The sequence below is a fragment of the Clarias gariepinus genome, chromosome 26 (assembly GCF_024256425.1).
Source record: "Clarias gariepinus isolate MV-2021 ecotype Netherlands chromosome 26, CGAR_prim_01v2, whole genome shotgun sequence".
NCBI classification, from domain to species: domain Eukaryota; kingdom Metazoa; phylum Chordata; class Actinopteri; order Siluriformes; family Clariidae; genus Clarias; species Clarias gariepinus.
Genome location: NC_071125.1, coordinates 23035362 through 23050000, shown reverse-complemented (window position 1 = coordinate 23050000; position 14639 = coordinate 23035362). Strand labels below are relative to the sequence as shown.

Below are 14639 nucleotides of genomic sequence, written 5' to 3'. Positions count from 1 at the left end.
CCAGGACGCAGGGGTAACTCAGAAGGAGGGAGAAGAAAAAGACATAAAAAAAAAAAAAGTCCGGCTTAACTTTAAGTCTGGCCTGTGCAACTTTGGGCGGGGGATGAAAGGAGATGCGATCTGGTGGGGGTAATTTACTATCCGAGAGAGAAAGAGAGAGAGAGATAAAGAGATGAAAAACAAATCTACACAGCCAGTCCGTGAAACTACCGCAGGCCGGCCTCGCCAAGCGCCGTGAAAAGGGAACGCTTTGACTAAAACACAAATATACAAATACGTCCGAGGAACATCGAACGTGCCAAAAGTCGTTTGTTTCTTGGTTTTAGACGAAACGGCCTGGACTTTTTGCAGTTTTAACATCTTGCTTGAAACATCCTTATCTATCTATGTCATGCCTGTTAGAGCCAATGCACTCGTCACATTAGCATGCATGTTAGCATGCTAGTTAATCACATTTTATGTACTGTATTTGTTGATTCTGTGTTTAAAAAAATAAACAATACTATAACAGTTAAACTGTCTCCTTTATCTTAGATTCAGTGTTAGCATCATCCCGTGAACATCCACAACCAACCATGTCAGGTTACGGAGATAAAGCTAGCGTGCTACCGTGTCTGCTAGCAAACCTCAGATTTCACGACTGGATTTGTCGTTAATATTCAGATCATTTGCATATATGATGTGATCGGTCCCAATTAAAGGAGCGCCCTTTGTGACATCACAACCAACAGCCAAATTCGCTATGTGCTAAGTCTATGTGCTAGCTCATGCTATTGTATTAGCAGGCTGCTAAACCTGAGCGGACTCTCTCTCGTTCATTCTTTTTCACTCTCCTTACACAAAGCCCATGCTCCCTCAGGCCCTGCTGTGTGTGTGTGTGTGTGTGTGTGTGTGTGTGTGTGTGAGAGAGAGAGAGTATTTGTGTACACTAACCCACTAGACCTCAGTCGTCACCGCCATATTGCTGACGTTTAAGGACCGGGCTTACGGGGCAAGCCACGCGTGCACACACACACACACACACTTACACAATCACACACCAAGAGCAACACTCACACAGCAACAATGTGCACTTGGGTTTGATAAAAGCTAAGAGGAAATCCTGTGCCACTTTCTCATGCTAATTCAGCTACTGTTTACGGCTATTAGCCTGCAGCTCAGCGCCTCATTTCTCTCTCCATTATGGCGTCGGCTGGGTCATCTGGTTAAAGTAAACGGAACGGCCTCCCTCCTCACTCAGCCTCTCGTACAAGACTAATGGGATTCTTCTCTTTAAGCGTCAACACACTCACACACACACACACACACACACAGGTAGCTAGACCTTCCTAAGCTTGTTAATTTAGACAAGGGTCTCAAATGGGAGACTGAGCACAGAGGGGGAGAGAGAGAGAGAGAGAGAGTTGCGGAAAAAAAGGAAAAAGCGTAGGAGTATTTAAAACCAGAGCTTTGTGTGCACAATCCGAACTGTCCGGCGTCGCGTATTGTTCTTCGCGGGCCCGATGTGTGGCGAGCTGCGGGGTTCCTGCATTCACGACTGCCTGCCAATTGTGGGCCTTTAATTTAGGCTGAAGTTTTGCATTAAAATTGTGCAGAGTTGCACCATGCAAGGCTGGAGCTTTCACGCAGAATGGTGAACCCTGCCACCCACCTACAGCATGACATGCACACACACACACTCTCACACACATGTAGTATATACAAAACACACCCTTACTTACCCCCCACCCGAACAGAAGCCCATCCCCCAGCGCTATTCCCCAGGCAAGCCAAGCATATCAAGTGTGCCTACAGTACTCGCAGGCTAATGAACAATGCACAAAAACAAAAGCGAGAGTGAGGCCTCCATTATCTGATCTTCCGCTGGAACACAAAACGGGCCTTCTCTCAAACTGGGAGGAAGTGCCAGCCAACCTGCAGGTGTGAGCTCCCTATAAGAAAAGCCTTTGACTAAATAGATTCTTTGACTGTCAGAGATTAGAGTCATGGCACCAGTGGTAACACACATCTTTTCTCTCTCTCTCTCTCTCTCTCTCTCTCGTTTTTTTTTTTTTTTTAAACTTGCTAGTATTTTCTCACGGGTCTGCTGGACTGCTCTCCGTACGGGGGCTCCACACAGCCATTGAAATGTCCTAAGTTTTAATTAAGTTGAAGTTGCCACAAGAAAGCTTTTTTGGCCTGGATTCAGGATCATTAATTACGCCTATCTTTGTTTCTTTTCTTAAAGCCAGCGCCCCTCCCCGGGCGCCTAACCCCGGAGGTTACTCGTTTCGGCCTCCCTGTATGTGTGTGTGTGTGTGTGTCGAACCCTAAAACAGAATCCAGGCACATAAAACTTGCAAAAATACAGCTTCTCGGTTAACATTACGAGCTCCACGCTTCAAGAATCCGCAGACCATCTTATATCGCGTATGAAGAAATGCGCAATTATACGAAATGCCCGATTTCGGTCCTAATGTTCGCTTAAACGAACTAAACAACAAAACAAAACAAAAAAGCCAAGCAATTTAGACTTCTCTCTATGTTTTCTGGACAACCTTTGAATGATTAATTGATTTTCAATAGCAATAGCGAAATGAGCAGACTGAAACATTCCAGCTCAGGTCTATTAAAATCATTTCTGAGCAAAACAGCGAAAAATAATTTCCGTCTGCAGGACCGGATAAACCGTATTACGATTAATAACCATCGCTGATGAACCACCGTTAGCTTGGGGTTTGTTAGCTGGCTGTTGTAGGAGGTACACTCATCCTCCTGTCGCCGTATTTTACCCCACTTTAGCAGCCTCAATTACTGGGTAATATAAAGTAGATTTGCATCGCATGTGAACGGGGTCGACCGCGGATCTTAAATTATTCTTGCACGCGCTTATTGCTGAGTATCCGTTTTCATGGCCCTAATAAAACACAATACAACCGGACTTGTCAGACGGCTTAAATATCACACAGAAACAAACTGTCTACAATTTTAGAAAACATTAATATATTCGAGTAGATCCTAAATCAGCAGATTCCAGCTTGTTTTCCCAAGGCCTATATTAAAATATGGTATTTTTCTTTTCCCCATTTATAGAAGCCCTTGGCACGCGCCCAAAGTGATCTGAACCTCAAGCCCGGAGATTTCTGATTTATGAGGTTTAAACTTACCAGGCTTGGGGAACGGTTATACGCAGCCTGCAAAAAATCAAAATGTTTGTGGCATCGTGTAACATATTCTGCCCCCCCTTACACCCCACACAACCCCCCCACCTCGACCAACATCCAGCACACTCCCTAAATGTCAGGAAACCGCTGGCGAAAAAAAGAGAGAGTCCTATTTATAAAAGAATTCAGCTGAACCTTATTGAGGAGGTGTGTTAAAAGTGCCAGAGGAACAAAAGCAGAAAACGGATAGGAGATAAATCTTTCTTCTTCTTTTTTTTAATCCCTTTTTTTTTTCTCGAGTGCTTGGGAAATAAGCAGAACTCTGAAACGAGTCCAAGTGTTGTTGGTGGCAAAAAGGCTCATCAAGGACAATATGGGGTGCACTTGTGTCTTTGATGGATAATTGTTCCGGATTAGCGTTTGGCAAACAACCAAGACCGGGAATTCATCGGGGACCAATCATTTTCACTAACACCTCGTCTCTGGGCATCCCTCATCATGCCAGCGTGCCAGGGGCACAGACGTGGGGATTCCCAAAGCGGGTGGTCCGAGGGGCGTACCCCTCTCCCTCGGCCTAATCAGGCATCCGTCTGACAGCGCGGAGGGGGAACGCGGCGCAGTGCCAGGCTGCCAAAACAATGCAAATCAAGGCACCGGGGACCCCTCTTCACCTGTCAAACGGAGCCCCAATTCCCATGGAGCGTGTTTATTCACTCCCCCTGCAACCTGACAAGGGGACTTATTTATTTATGCTGACTTCAATGATTACAAAACACCGCCTCTCGCCCCTCCGTGTTCAGCCTGTCTCCTGACGACAGTAGGAGTTTCCGCTGTGACAAACCAGACTCATTAGCAGCGTTCAGAAACAAGGTGAGCTTTGCGTCTGTGTTAATTCAGCCAGTTCTGACTCGCTCGCACAGAACGCCGCGGAAGGAAAGAGAGAGAGAGAGAGAGCGAGAGAGAGAGAGAAAGAGAGAGAATCGCTTCATCCCTGACCGAGGACAAATTAGAGCATTCTGTGCAAACATGCCTCTTTTTTTTTTCCTGTCATTAACCATAAAAAACACGCCTAATGAACATGTACCTAAAATAAGCTGTGGCATAATTGCCCCGGAGCCACGTAACCACCACAACTATTTCCTAATAACATGGTGCGGTGAAATGAAAACTGTATCTGTATCTAAATGCATCAGCGTTTTTCTGCCTTCACACTTTCCTTTATCCCCTAAAGATCCCCTTTTGAGAACGAGAAGGAGCGGTGTTACTCTACGACCCTGCGAGTCAGTGGGGGGAAAAAAAAAAGAAAAAAGAAAAAGGACAAGCAACAAAAGCTGGTTTTGTTCCTCAAAGCATTTTAAACACATACCAGCCTCACTTGGATGCTGGCCAGATATACCATTCCATCAATACTGACACCCAGCAAACACATGTTACCAGTAAGCGCCTGAAGAAATAAATGAAATGCTATATCATAGACGCTGTTGGCAACCTGACCGGGATTCTTGCGCGAGAGGTATGCCTGCCCCTGCATTCCATTTCCGAGCTCTTTCACAAGGCCGCTGTCTTCTCTTCGGAAAAAAAGCATGCGACGGCTCTGAAAAAAAAAAAAAAAAAAACGCCTCGTCCAGGCCCCCTTGCTCCCCCCCTGCCTATACAAATCCCAAGGAATGTATCAAAGGGCTCCAAATTGCCTGTGCTATTTGTTTTTTTTTTGTTTTGTTTTCCTTTTGCAAAATCCATCAGAGATGTCACATGTAATTGTGGCTTTGGGTATTCAGGCCTTATTGGTGAGCAGCTTAGAGGTCATGTAACAATAATAATCATGCTCACAAGCGGAGGCCACTGAGAAAAGTAAGCGAATTAGCACAACGAGGCTCTCTGTGGCTAAAGGAGCGAAAGAGGACCACAGGACGAGGACGTACCCACTGGTTTCAGGAGCGGGAAAAAATAAGATGACCAGTCTATAACTATATCCATCCACAATGTGTTATTTGAGCAGCCCATGTTTTTGGGATGGGGATGAGCTAAGGTCCGAGGCTAATCCGGAATAGTGACGGACAACAGCTTGACATCATGACTAACAGCTGATTCTTTCTCCTCACTCGTGCATTCTATATTTTAATTCCATTATATTAATTAGATTCCTTCCAACGCGTCCATCCATGTGCACACGTGTGTGTACATGTGTTCTACTCTCTCGGCTGCCAAGAGATCCGACTGTCTTTAAACGATTTTAAAACGCCGATTGATCCGCGGCGCGATATTTCATCAATCGCTGTTAGCGCTAATTCTTGCTCGCTCACTCACTCCCTCGCTGGCTCCTGCGGTAAATACAGCTGCGAGCTCTGGGAACGGAGCATCCGGCGACTTCACACATACCTCACCGTCAGTAATAGTGCAGAGAGAGAGAGAGAGAGAGAGAGAGAGAGATAGAGACGGAGAGGGAAAATGTTTTCACAGGAAGCTAATGTTGTTAATCTGGTATGTGTCATTAGGCCTGGGATAGTGATGAAGCACTGGAGCAGGTTGTCTCGCACCGTGGACACGGTAAGAAGTAAGTCTGAAAAGTCAGACCGAGCCATTATTACAACACTGGCCTTCTGTGTACGAGGACTGAAAAACTGGCATGCAGCGGCATTCTCTGGTCACGTGACCGCGAGAGTCGAAAAAAGTCTCCAGGTCAGGAGGTCAGTTCTGGATTAGCATGAACAGGATGAAAAAAAAAAAGGAGAAAGAACGGCGCTAAGAATCTTTTTTTTCCACTTTTTACATAATGCTGATCTGTGCATTATTCGCGTTTCTAATTTTAAGTTACGATCCCAAAAGCTACATATTATAGAAATCAAATTCAAATTACACCGCTAAGACTAATGTACTGGAATCCCTTTTCAGAGTAAGCACGAGCGTTCGGGAATTGCATCTGCATATCACCTCTTGCCTTCGATAGTTGATACTGAAGATTAAGGAGCGGGTGCTTAATCTTCGCTCGCTAATCCTTCCTAGCGCGGACGCAGACACGGGCGTTCGTCCTCTCTTCAAATTGCCTTAAAAGAAAGCAAACTGGCGATGAAAATGGAGGTGTATTTATATTACCGTGATTTAAAATCTGTCGCCTGGACACTTATTTCCCATTAAATCCACTGACCTCACCATTACCCTTAAAAGCTTTGCTTGTCTTCGGCAGGAAGTGAAGAAGTCCAGAGGCTCCAGCGCCTGTGCACTTCAGCCTCTTCTTCTTTTCCATGATTTAATTCATCATCGAGTTCAGTCGGATCGGCTTAGCACGGACCCGACCTCCGCGGCTAGCTCGAGGTTGATTTGAAGAGGGCTAACGATTGGGCTTAGTTATATAATTGACCGGACAGAAACGGAACCACAGTGATGAACTACGCTATGGTATGGTACAGTAAAGCTGTTATTTTTGTGTTAATAGAAATATTGCACATTCTGAACAAATTTGATATGAGCTTATCATGCCGTCCTAAGAGATACACAAACGGATACGAACAGGAAGTGCGATCTTTCTTGCTGAAAATGTTCACAGTGTTTTAAAGGGTTTCAATTTCCAGGACAAACAACATCTAACTTAATTAAACCTGGTGCTTTAATTCAGGCTGCAAGAAACTGATGTGATCTGAACTGAACTGAACTTGAATGGACTGGAGTGATGTAGCTGAGGTTGATGAACCATCAGAGCTGGATTTCCCACACTGTGCTGACCTTCTCGATTTGGAAACAGGTAGTCTTGTTGCGTTATACAACTTTTCTATGTAAAAATACATTTAAAGCGGAATGACATTTCTGAGCTCCGTCATTTATTTTTACATTTCTTTACGTATCTCTTAATTTGTCTTCACTTTTTCTGTGCAGTCAAGAGAATAAGCTTTGAAATTTTGATTGGGAACTATCTCTATAGCTATATAATCTACGTATATCTTGTCCGTGTCTAACCCCGAGTCTTTATACACAGCTAGTGCACGAGTCCTGAGTCCAAGCGTTGACTTTCCTTCACCTTGTACAGTATATCTGATAAGCTTGTGACCGAGGCCCCGCCCAGGACTGTGCACTTCTTCCTATTCATGCTTTTAAACACTGAATCCTTTCATATCCCATCTGCCTTCAACAACAGCACGGAGGTGGCTCCCTGATTTGCAACCTATTAGAGCAAGCAGAAAGCAGTAAGGAGGGAGGGGGGGTGTCGAAGGGGTGAAGGGTTTGGAAAGGTGGTGGTGGTGGGGGTAAAAGAGTGGCATCGGGATCAGGAGGGGGAACACATTTAAAGAGCTCTTTTTCCTCCTCTACTCCTCTTAGCCCTTGACGAGAGCAGCTCTTAAGGCAGAGCTTTGCATATTGCGCTAAGAAAGCTACAGGAGACAAGCCTTTGAGGGCAACTGCTTTTAACCCTGGCTTTCTCAAGAGAGCCTAGGCAAATAGCACACAGACCAACAAGAACACACACACACACACACACACTCATGAATATACACTCAGGAAAGGCAGAAAGGAGGATCTGAGAAAGTGACAAAGTAGGCAGATACAACCGGAAGCTTGTTGCGTGTGTGTGTGTGTGTGTGTGTTTTTCATTGAGAAGCTTTAGTTTTAGCCCACATACCAAAGTCCACTCAGCATACCTCAGACCACTTTGAAGATTACTGAAATGTTTTTCTTTTGTTCCTCATCAACCAACAGAAAGCAGGTCAGCATCTTCGAAATCCTCATAATGAAAAAAAATAACCAAATAAAAGACTCGAACTGATCCTATTAGTGACTAATAAGTGACTCGTTGGTGTCGCAGCTAAACGGTTAGCTAGCATGCTTCCGTTTTATTTTGGACTGATTATCAGATAAAGATAAATATATCAAACGTATTAAAGTTGATCATCAAAATCATCGGAATACGTTTATTAGACGCTTTTAAATTGAGATCTACGGAAAGTCTGAACGCCAAATACGATCACGAATGTCCGTTTCAGGTTTAAAGCCGTCCGGTATCTGGCTAATTAAACCTCCTGATGAAGATTAAATCCAATTCATGCACCAAGTTTCACTGGGCGTCCTGACCTCCTATCGCCCGGCAAAAGAAAAAAAAAGAAGAAAAAGAAAAGAAAAAAAAAACACAAATATTTCAACAGGTTCATTTAACCAACTCATGAATGTAATCCCAAACAATTGAGCGGGACTTCTATCAGGTCTATTTCAAAGCATGGAGGATTACTAGTAGCGGTCTAATCCTGCTGAACCTAAGGGAGGTAAATCGTATTGTGTTGGAAATCCTGGCTGAGGAAGAACAGGAGGCTAAATGGGTTCTTTGCTCTGTAATCGAATATCACACACCACTCATCTATTCAGCGAGCACCTAATGTTTAAAACCAATTACCGGAGGTATGCTGTCTGGCATTTGGGCGCGGTAATGTATGCAAAAAACTGTCACCCGTGACTGTTGTTCTGCTTTGACTTTACTGTCCCAGGCCGTGGAGTTATTAAATATTATCAATAAATATCGAGCTGAATATCGATCGCATTCACAGCCTTTCGGTTCCAGTCAATAAGCGAACGGCTTCATCATGCTTTGAGCTTTTCCACTCACACTCACACACACACAGAACTGAACCAGAAGAAAAAGGAGAAGAATGAGAAAGCTCGTGGGAATCGGTGATGTGCAGACATACGTTTATCGTCCAATAATCCTTTCCAGGCAGGAGTCCTTACATTTGCGCCCACCTCTGTGTCTGGAGACTTAAAACAAAGCTAATTACCTTCTCAATTTTTTTCCCCTCTTTTTTTCCTTTTTAACCAAGAGTATCATATTATTGCAATTCAACTCCTTTCAGCGCCGGCCTTATCAGCGCTTGATGAGTCATCCTTTGTTAAGCTGGCTCTAAAATCCCAGGAGAACTGAACAGGGTGGGGGAAGGATTGAAAAAAAAAAAGGGAATGAAAGAGGAGGGAAAAAATGACAAACTTCTGCCACTCTTTGTTTTCCGGCAGTGTGACGCTCCTTTTTTGGTTGTGCACCGCTCCACACTCGTCCTCCTTCCCTCCACCCCCTGCTGCTGCTCCCATACCTGTCAGCCTCAATAGCCTTCACAGTGGCTGCACACAGACAAATGGGCTGACCTGGCCAGCCTGGATGACCCCCGGGCCAGCAGGAAGATCACGTCTGGTTATTAATATCAGAGAATTCTCAAACGGGGGAAACACGTTACAAGAGACGATAAGAGAGAGAGAGAGAGAGGTGGTGGAGTGGGGATCGGCTAAGTCGCTGGTGTGTAGTGTCGCGCGTCACCTGGAGCTCGAGCGTACACATGATCGTCTGCTTCCGTAGGTTGAAAAGACGGAAAAATTCCTTTTCCTGTTAATATCTACGCGGATTATTAACAGAGGCCTGGTCAAAGCCCTGGGCTTTGTGTTTTTTCGCAGCCGCACTCGTCTGTCTTTATGCTTTAATTATAACCTCCTCCCCCTCTCCGCGCACCCTCCCTCTGACAGATTCCCATTGTAATCCCGGCGCAGGTGAAAGATGAGAGCGTTTGAATAATCTGGTCGCTCCAGCAGGCAGAAGAAGGAGGGAGGGAGAGGGGAGGGAGGGCACACGTGTGCATGTGCGTGTGTGTGTTTATGCATGCAGAAATAATCACGCCTTGATCCAAGTCTACACGGACATACGCATGTGTCCTTTCATGCTTTAGCGTCTCAGATTTCTCCTGGAAAAACAAGACTAGTGTAAAACCGAACGAGCAAAAAAATGAAGAAGTAGGTGATGAAGGTCTGCGCGATGATGCAGCACAGGTCTTCCGTGCTCGCGCTATACACCACTTTTTTTTTTTTTTTTTTTAACCCAAATGGATCCGACTCCATCTCCTCCCGGTTGTGGGATCGCGCGGGCTGGAATGACAGTCCAATAATTATAGCCGCATATATATGGGATATTTGATTTTCAAATGAGAGGGACGTGGGCTTGACCTTCAGTAATGAGTGTGGTATAACGGTGTGGACTTAATAATGTGCCTATCAATTGGTGGCCATCTTGATTTCTTCTTCTTCTTCTTCTTTTTTTTCAATCAGGTAAAAAAGAAACAGCCGAGGATACACTGCCCTCGTAGATGAGATTATTTATTTATTTATTTATTTTTGGAATGAAAAAAAAAACCAACAACGGATAAATCTAAAATGTCTCCTATTTCTCGATCTCATTTTTTTTCCTTTTCTCCACCGCCCCTCGGCACCCCTCCTCCTCGCTCGCCCTTTCTCTCTCTCTCGTGCTCTCCTCTTTTAATTTCCCCTCTCATTTCCCTGCCCCGTCCAATGATGTTGCCATCCGTATCATGGATAATGAGATGGGCTATCTGCTGCTCCCCGGGGACAGGACTATGGAGAGCCGGTGCCCCTCTCCACCAGAAAGGATGAGCAGTGTATGTGCCAGGGTCCCGGTGGTCTTGGTGGAAATGAAAGTGAGAGAGATAGAGAGAGAGAGAGCGGGAGGGAAGTGTGGAGGAAGAGGAGATGGAGGACGAGAAGCAAAGGACGAATACAAATATGGAAATCATGTGGCGGCTTCCAGACAGATACGGATCGGCTGCGGCAGTCGGGAACGTTATAACTCCTGGACAGTGCAGTGGGATGCTGGACATCCAGATCGAAAGGGAAAGACAGAGAGACAAATAGAGAGAAAGAGAGAGAAAGAGAGAGAAAGAGAGAGAGAGAGGCCCAGCTGATAAACAGGTGCGGTTTGGTATTTGAGTTTCCTCACACTCCGACTCCGACACACTGACCATGAACATTCTTGCCTCTAAATGACCCAAATGCCCAGCGCAAATCCTCTCTTTAGAGAAACACACATTTCCTGCCATTTCCTAACCGAGCGTTACGCCGCCTTTGAATGGTCATGACAGATTTATTCCGTCCCACATCTGCACTTATTTGAGTGTTTATTATTAATAATTATATCGTGACCATAGATCATTATTACAGGCGAAATCCAAACAGTCACACGGACTAATGGCGGTGTGGAACAGCCCACGAGGATCCAAAGTTTGTTATAGTAAGTATTTATTTAGGGGGGAGAAAAAACGGTAATCTTCTGCAAATATAATCGTACCCCTGGATGCAGGAGCGTCCAGAGTATTTTTGTGGAAAAATACGCAAAAATAAAACTTTTCGTGTGTATATGCAGTCGTTTCTTGGCCATAAAGATATTTAGTATTTCCAGGTCCATATGGAAACGTCGTCAACGCTTTGTTCTTTTTCGTGCGCCCGGCCAAACTACCCCGATCCCATGTGCCTTTCACCTTTAAACATAAAAAGAGAGGTGTTTTTCTGGTCAAATAAAGAAGTCTCTATTTTTTTAAGCTTTACAACCATATGTCTATGAGTGAAATATTCTCATTTCTGCCAAACACATTAAAGCCGGCATCTGTAAAACAGATTTCCCTCTCCTGGCATTAAAGGAAAAAAAGAAAGTACTAAAGAGAGAGAGAGAGAGAGAGAGAGAGACAGGCAAGAGTACAGGACGGACAGACGGACGGACAGACGGACAAACGGATACTGCTCTCTCGCTCAGTGCTCTGTATTAAAAAAAAAAGGTTGAATAAATACTTAGAAATCACTTTCATGTCTTTTTGTGCAAGGCCTCTGTACTGAAACATCTCTCTTTGAAATAAAGCTTTGATTAGGTTACTTCACTTAAATTCTTTTTCCTCGTTTAGGACTTTCGAATGTCAAAGAAAAACTCGGCTTTGTCATGCTGCTCCTGGATTTACTGACACGTGAACGCAAAACAATGGCACGGTTTAAATCCCCACAACAGCCACCTGCTATTTTCATTCCGCGTCAGGAGAAAGGAATGGGTTAAAAAAAACAACAAAACAAAAAAAAAGTACTACCGACCACGTCATACTCGGACTCGTTATTTTAAAAACATCCCTATAAATAACATCTCACCGCCAGGCCGCACGTGTAAGTGTTTTAGCGTATTCAGGATCGGTGGGATTGTCACGTGGCGACACGATTTTAATGATATCTAATGCAGACGTTTTAAAAAACGCCGGCAGTGACCCGCACTCGTGTACACGAGCGTGCAAACAACCTGCACCCGCAGCCATGTCCATGCATGCAGCAACAACCGCGTGCTTTTGAGCTCATGACTAAGCTAGGCCTTTCTCACCTCCTAATCTTCAGTCTACTTGTCTTCCTACATGATCTTTGTTGCCATGGAATCCTTTTTTGTTTGCTTAGAGAATTAGTGCAGCCCTTATGAAAAAAAAAAAGAGAGAGGGGGGGGGGGTGTAAAAAAAAAAAAAAAGAGAAGTTTTAAACTGCTAAGGATTTCAAAACATTCCCATGGACAGGGTTTTTAATGCCAGGCTTGAAAAATTCCACATGCGAGTCTTTCAGGGCTTCATTTGGCTCACGCTGACTTCACTCGTCAGAGGATTTGCTCTTTGTTGCTCAGTTACTAACGCCACATCACTAACACTGAGTGAATGCATGAAGAAAGTGAGTCTTCTTTTTCTCTCTCTCTCTCGCTCTTTTTTTTCTGGTGCAGTCTTATGGTTAAATGAATATTCTTGGAAAGGCCTCTTTGTGTATTTCTCTTTTTCGGTGTACCCTGTTAAAAGGCCCCTCTGAGACGCTTTCGTTCTGCGGCGGGGTAATAAAATCGTATTTCATTATTACGATTACAGACCTGCCAATTCCGGGCGCAGTCTAGCCATTGTCAGTCGCTAAATTAACTTTTTTCTAAATATACAGCCGGAGAGGGTTCGGCTCATGCGTATGCGCTTTTGCCAAAAGTGACTGAGGCTGGTCGATAGATCCTCATTACCTTAATATGGTTTATCCAGAGAAGTCCGCTAATGAGTCTGGGATGTTGGGTAGGTCTATGATTTCAGGATATCAGTATTATTGTTTCAGGCAATCACACCAGGCCAGTAAGTCAACACCCAAAAGCACTTAAGCACAGGATGATACTACAATGGCTTCGGTTTTAAGTCCCTACCACCCTGTGGATCGTCTGTCCTATATTTCGCCAGGAGAACTCCGTCCAAAGGATTCCATCCCAATGATTCCCAAACGCGACCTGCGTCCACTGATTAAAAAAAAACTAAACAGAGAGACTTTTCAGTGCACACAACTAGTCATCTTCTTAAGTCACTTCTGGAGAGCGTCCCTCACTCCAAGGTGACAAAGCAGATTTTTTTCCCTCCTTTTGTTTTTTTCGGTGAAGTAAACACATTCACAGAACCAAATATCACCCCTGGCTCGCTGCGCAAATATCGATATTTCTGACACGAAACTCGATTAAGTTTGATTTTCGAAAGGCATCATATGAATAGCCTGACTGGTACAGTATGTCCCCGGCCTGGGGCGTCTTTACAGGAAACGGGAGAGGGAAGACTGGGAAAGAGTGACGGTAGAAGGGGTAAATCAAATTTACAGCTCGCTTAATGACATTTGACATCATAAAAACAAAGGTGCTGGAAAACAAATAGCCCGTATTTACCTGTGCTCGACCACAGGCACTGAATCAGCGCTCTGTCTCAGGCTGCTGCGCTAGCCGCTGTCCATTTACCTCAGCTACATTATGAGGTGTAATGGAGAAGGATAATGTACATACTCTGGTTTACATTTAGCAAATCAGCCTACGGCATAGAGTGTGGGTTGGGTAGGGCATGCGCACATAGACACACACACACTTACACACCAGCTCATGGTCACACAGGAACTCGCTCAGACACACACACACACAGATTAGAAAGATATCAGATCAGTAAAGCTTGGGGTGAAAAGGCCCTGACCTTGTAAAGCTTGAGCGCTGCCTCGTGCCTCTGGTTGGTGGTGTGTAGCCGCAGCTTCTCTACACTGTTGCTGTAGTAGTCGCAGGCGTTGCACTTCAGGTGCACGGGGTTGCCGATGGCGATGCACTTGAGACGCCACTGGTTGGCCTTGCCTCCTTCTTTGATGTGGGCCACCAGCTGGTACTTCTGCATGTGCTTATCAGTCTTGCAGTGGAGCTGGAAATTGGCCTTGAGTTGCGTGTTGTAGTTGCACAGCTTGCACTGGTACACGTCGCCCATCACGGCCCTCCACTCGTCTTCCGGGAGCAGGCGCTCGGCCGCCACGTGGGCGTTCAGAGTCTCCAGGCTGTCCGTGGTGAACTTGTTGCACACGGCGCACTGGAAAAGTTTCAGCAGCGGGTCGTTGATGCAAGGCGACAGCTCTCCGGCGGAGAGGATGGACAAATCCTCGGCCATTAGCTGACCACTCGTGAGACGCAGCTCTGACGGCAGCTCATTATTTACTGCAGGGAAGGACAAGAGAGGAAGATGTGGACAAAGGTAGATGTTTTTAAGAGAAACTGGAGTAGGGCACCCACACAAAAGGATTTGCTAAAATAAAACCGTGGTGAGGAGTAGTGGACTGTATAAAGCCTTAACTATAAAAAGCCGTAATAGGATTGAATCAGGATCAATTACAATCATCCCTTTCAACTTCCAA

At 45.0% G+C, this 14639-nt stretch overlaps 1 protein-coding gene across 1 annotated transcript in view; it reads right to left on the bottom strand.

Moving 5' to 3' along the window:
• zfhx4 (zinc finger homeobox 4) overlaps nt 1–14639 on the bottom strand; it is a 73867-nt gene that overhangs the window by 40875 nt on the left and 18353 nt on the right. The window contains exon 3 of the mRNA XM_053487712.1: nt 13940–14442. Within this exon, the coding sequence (XP_053343687.1) occupies nt 13940–14442 (503 nt within the window). The remainder of the gene's footprint in view (nt 1–13939; nt 14443–14639) is intronic.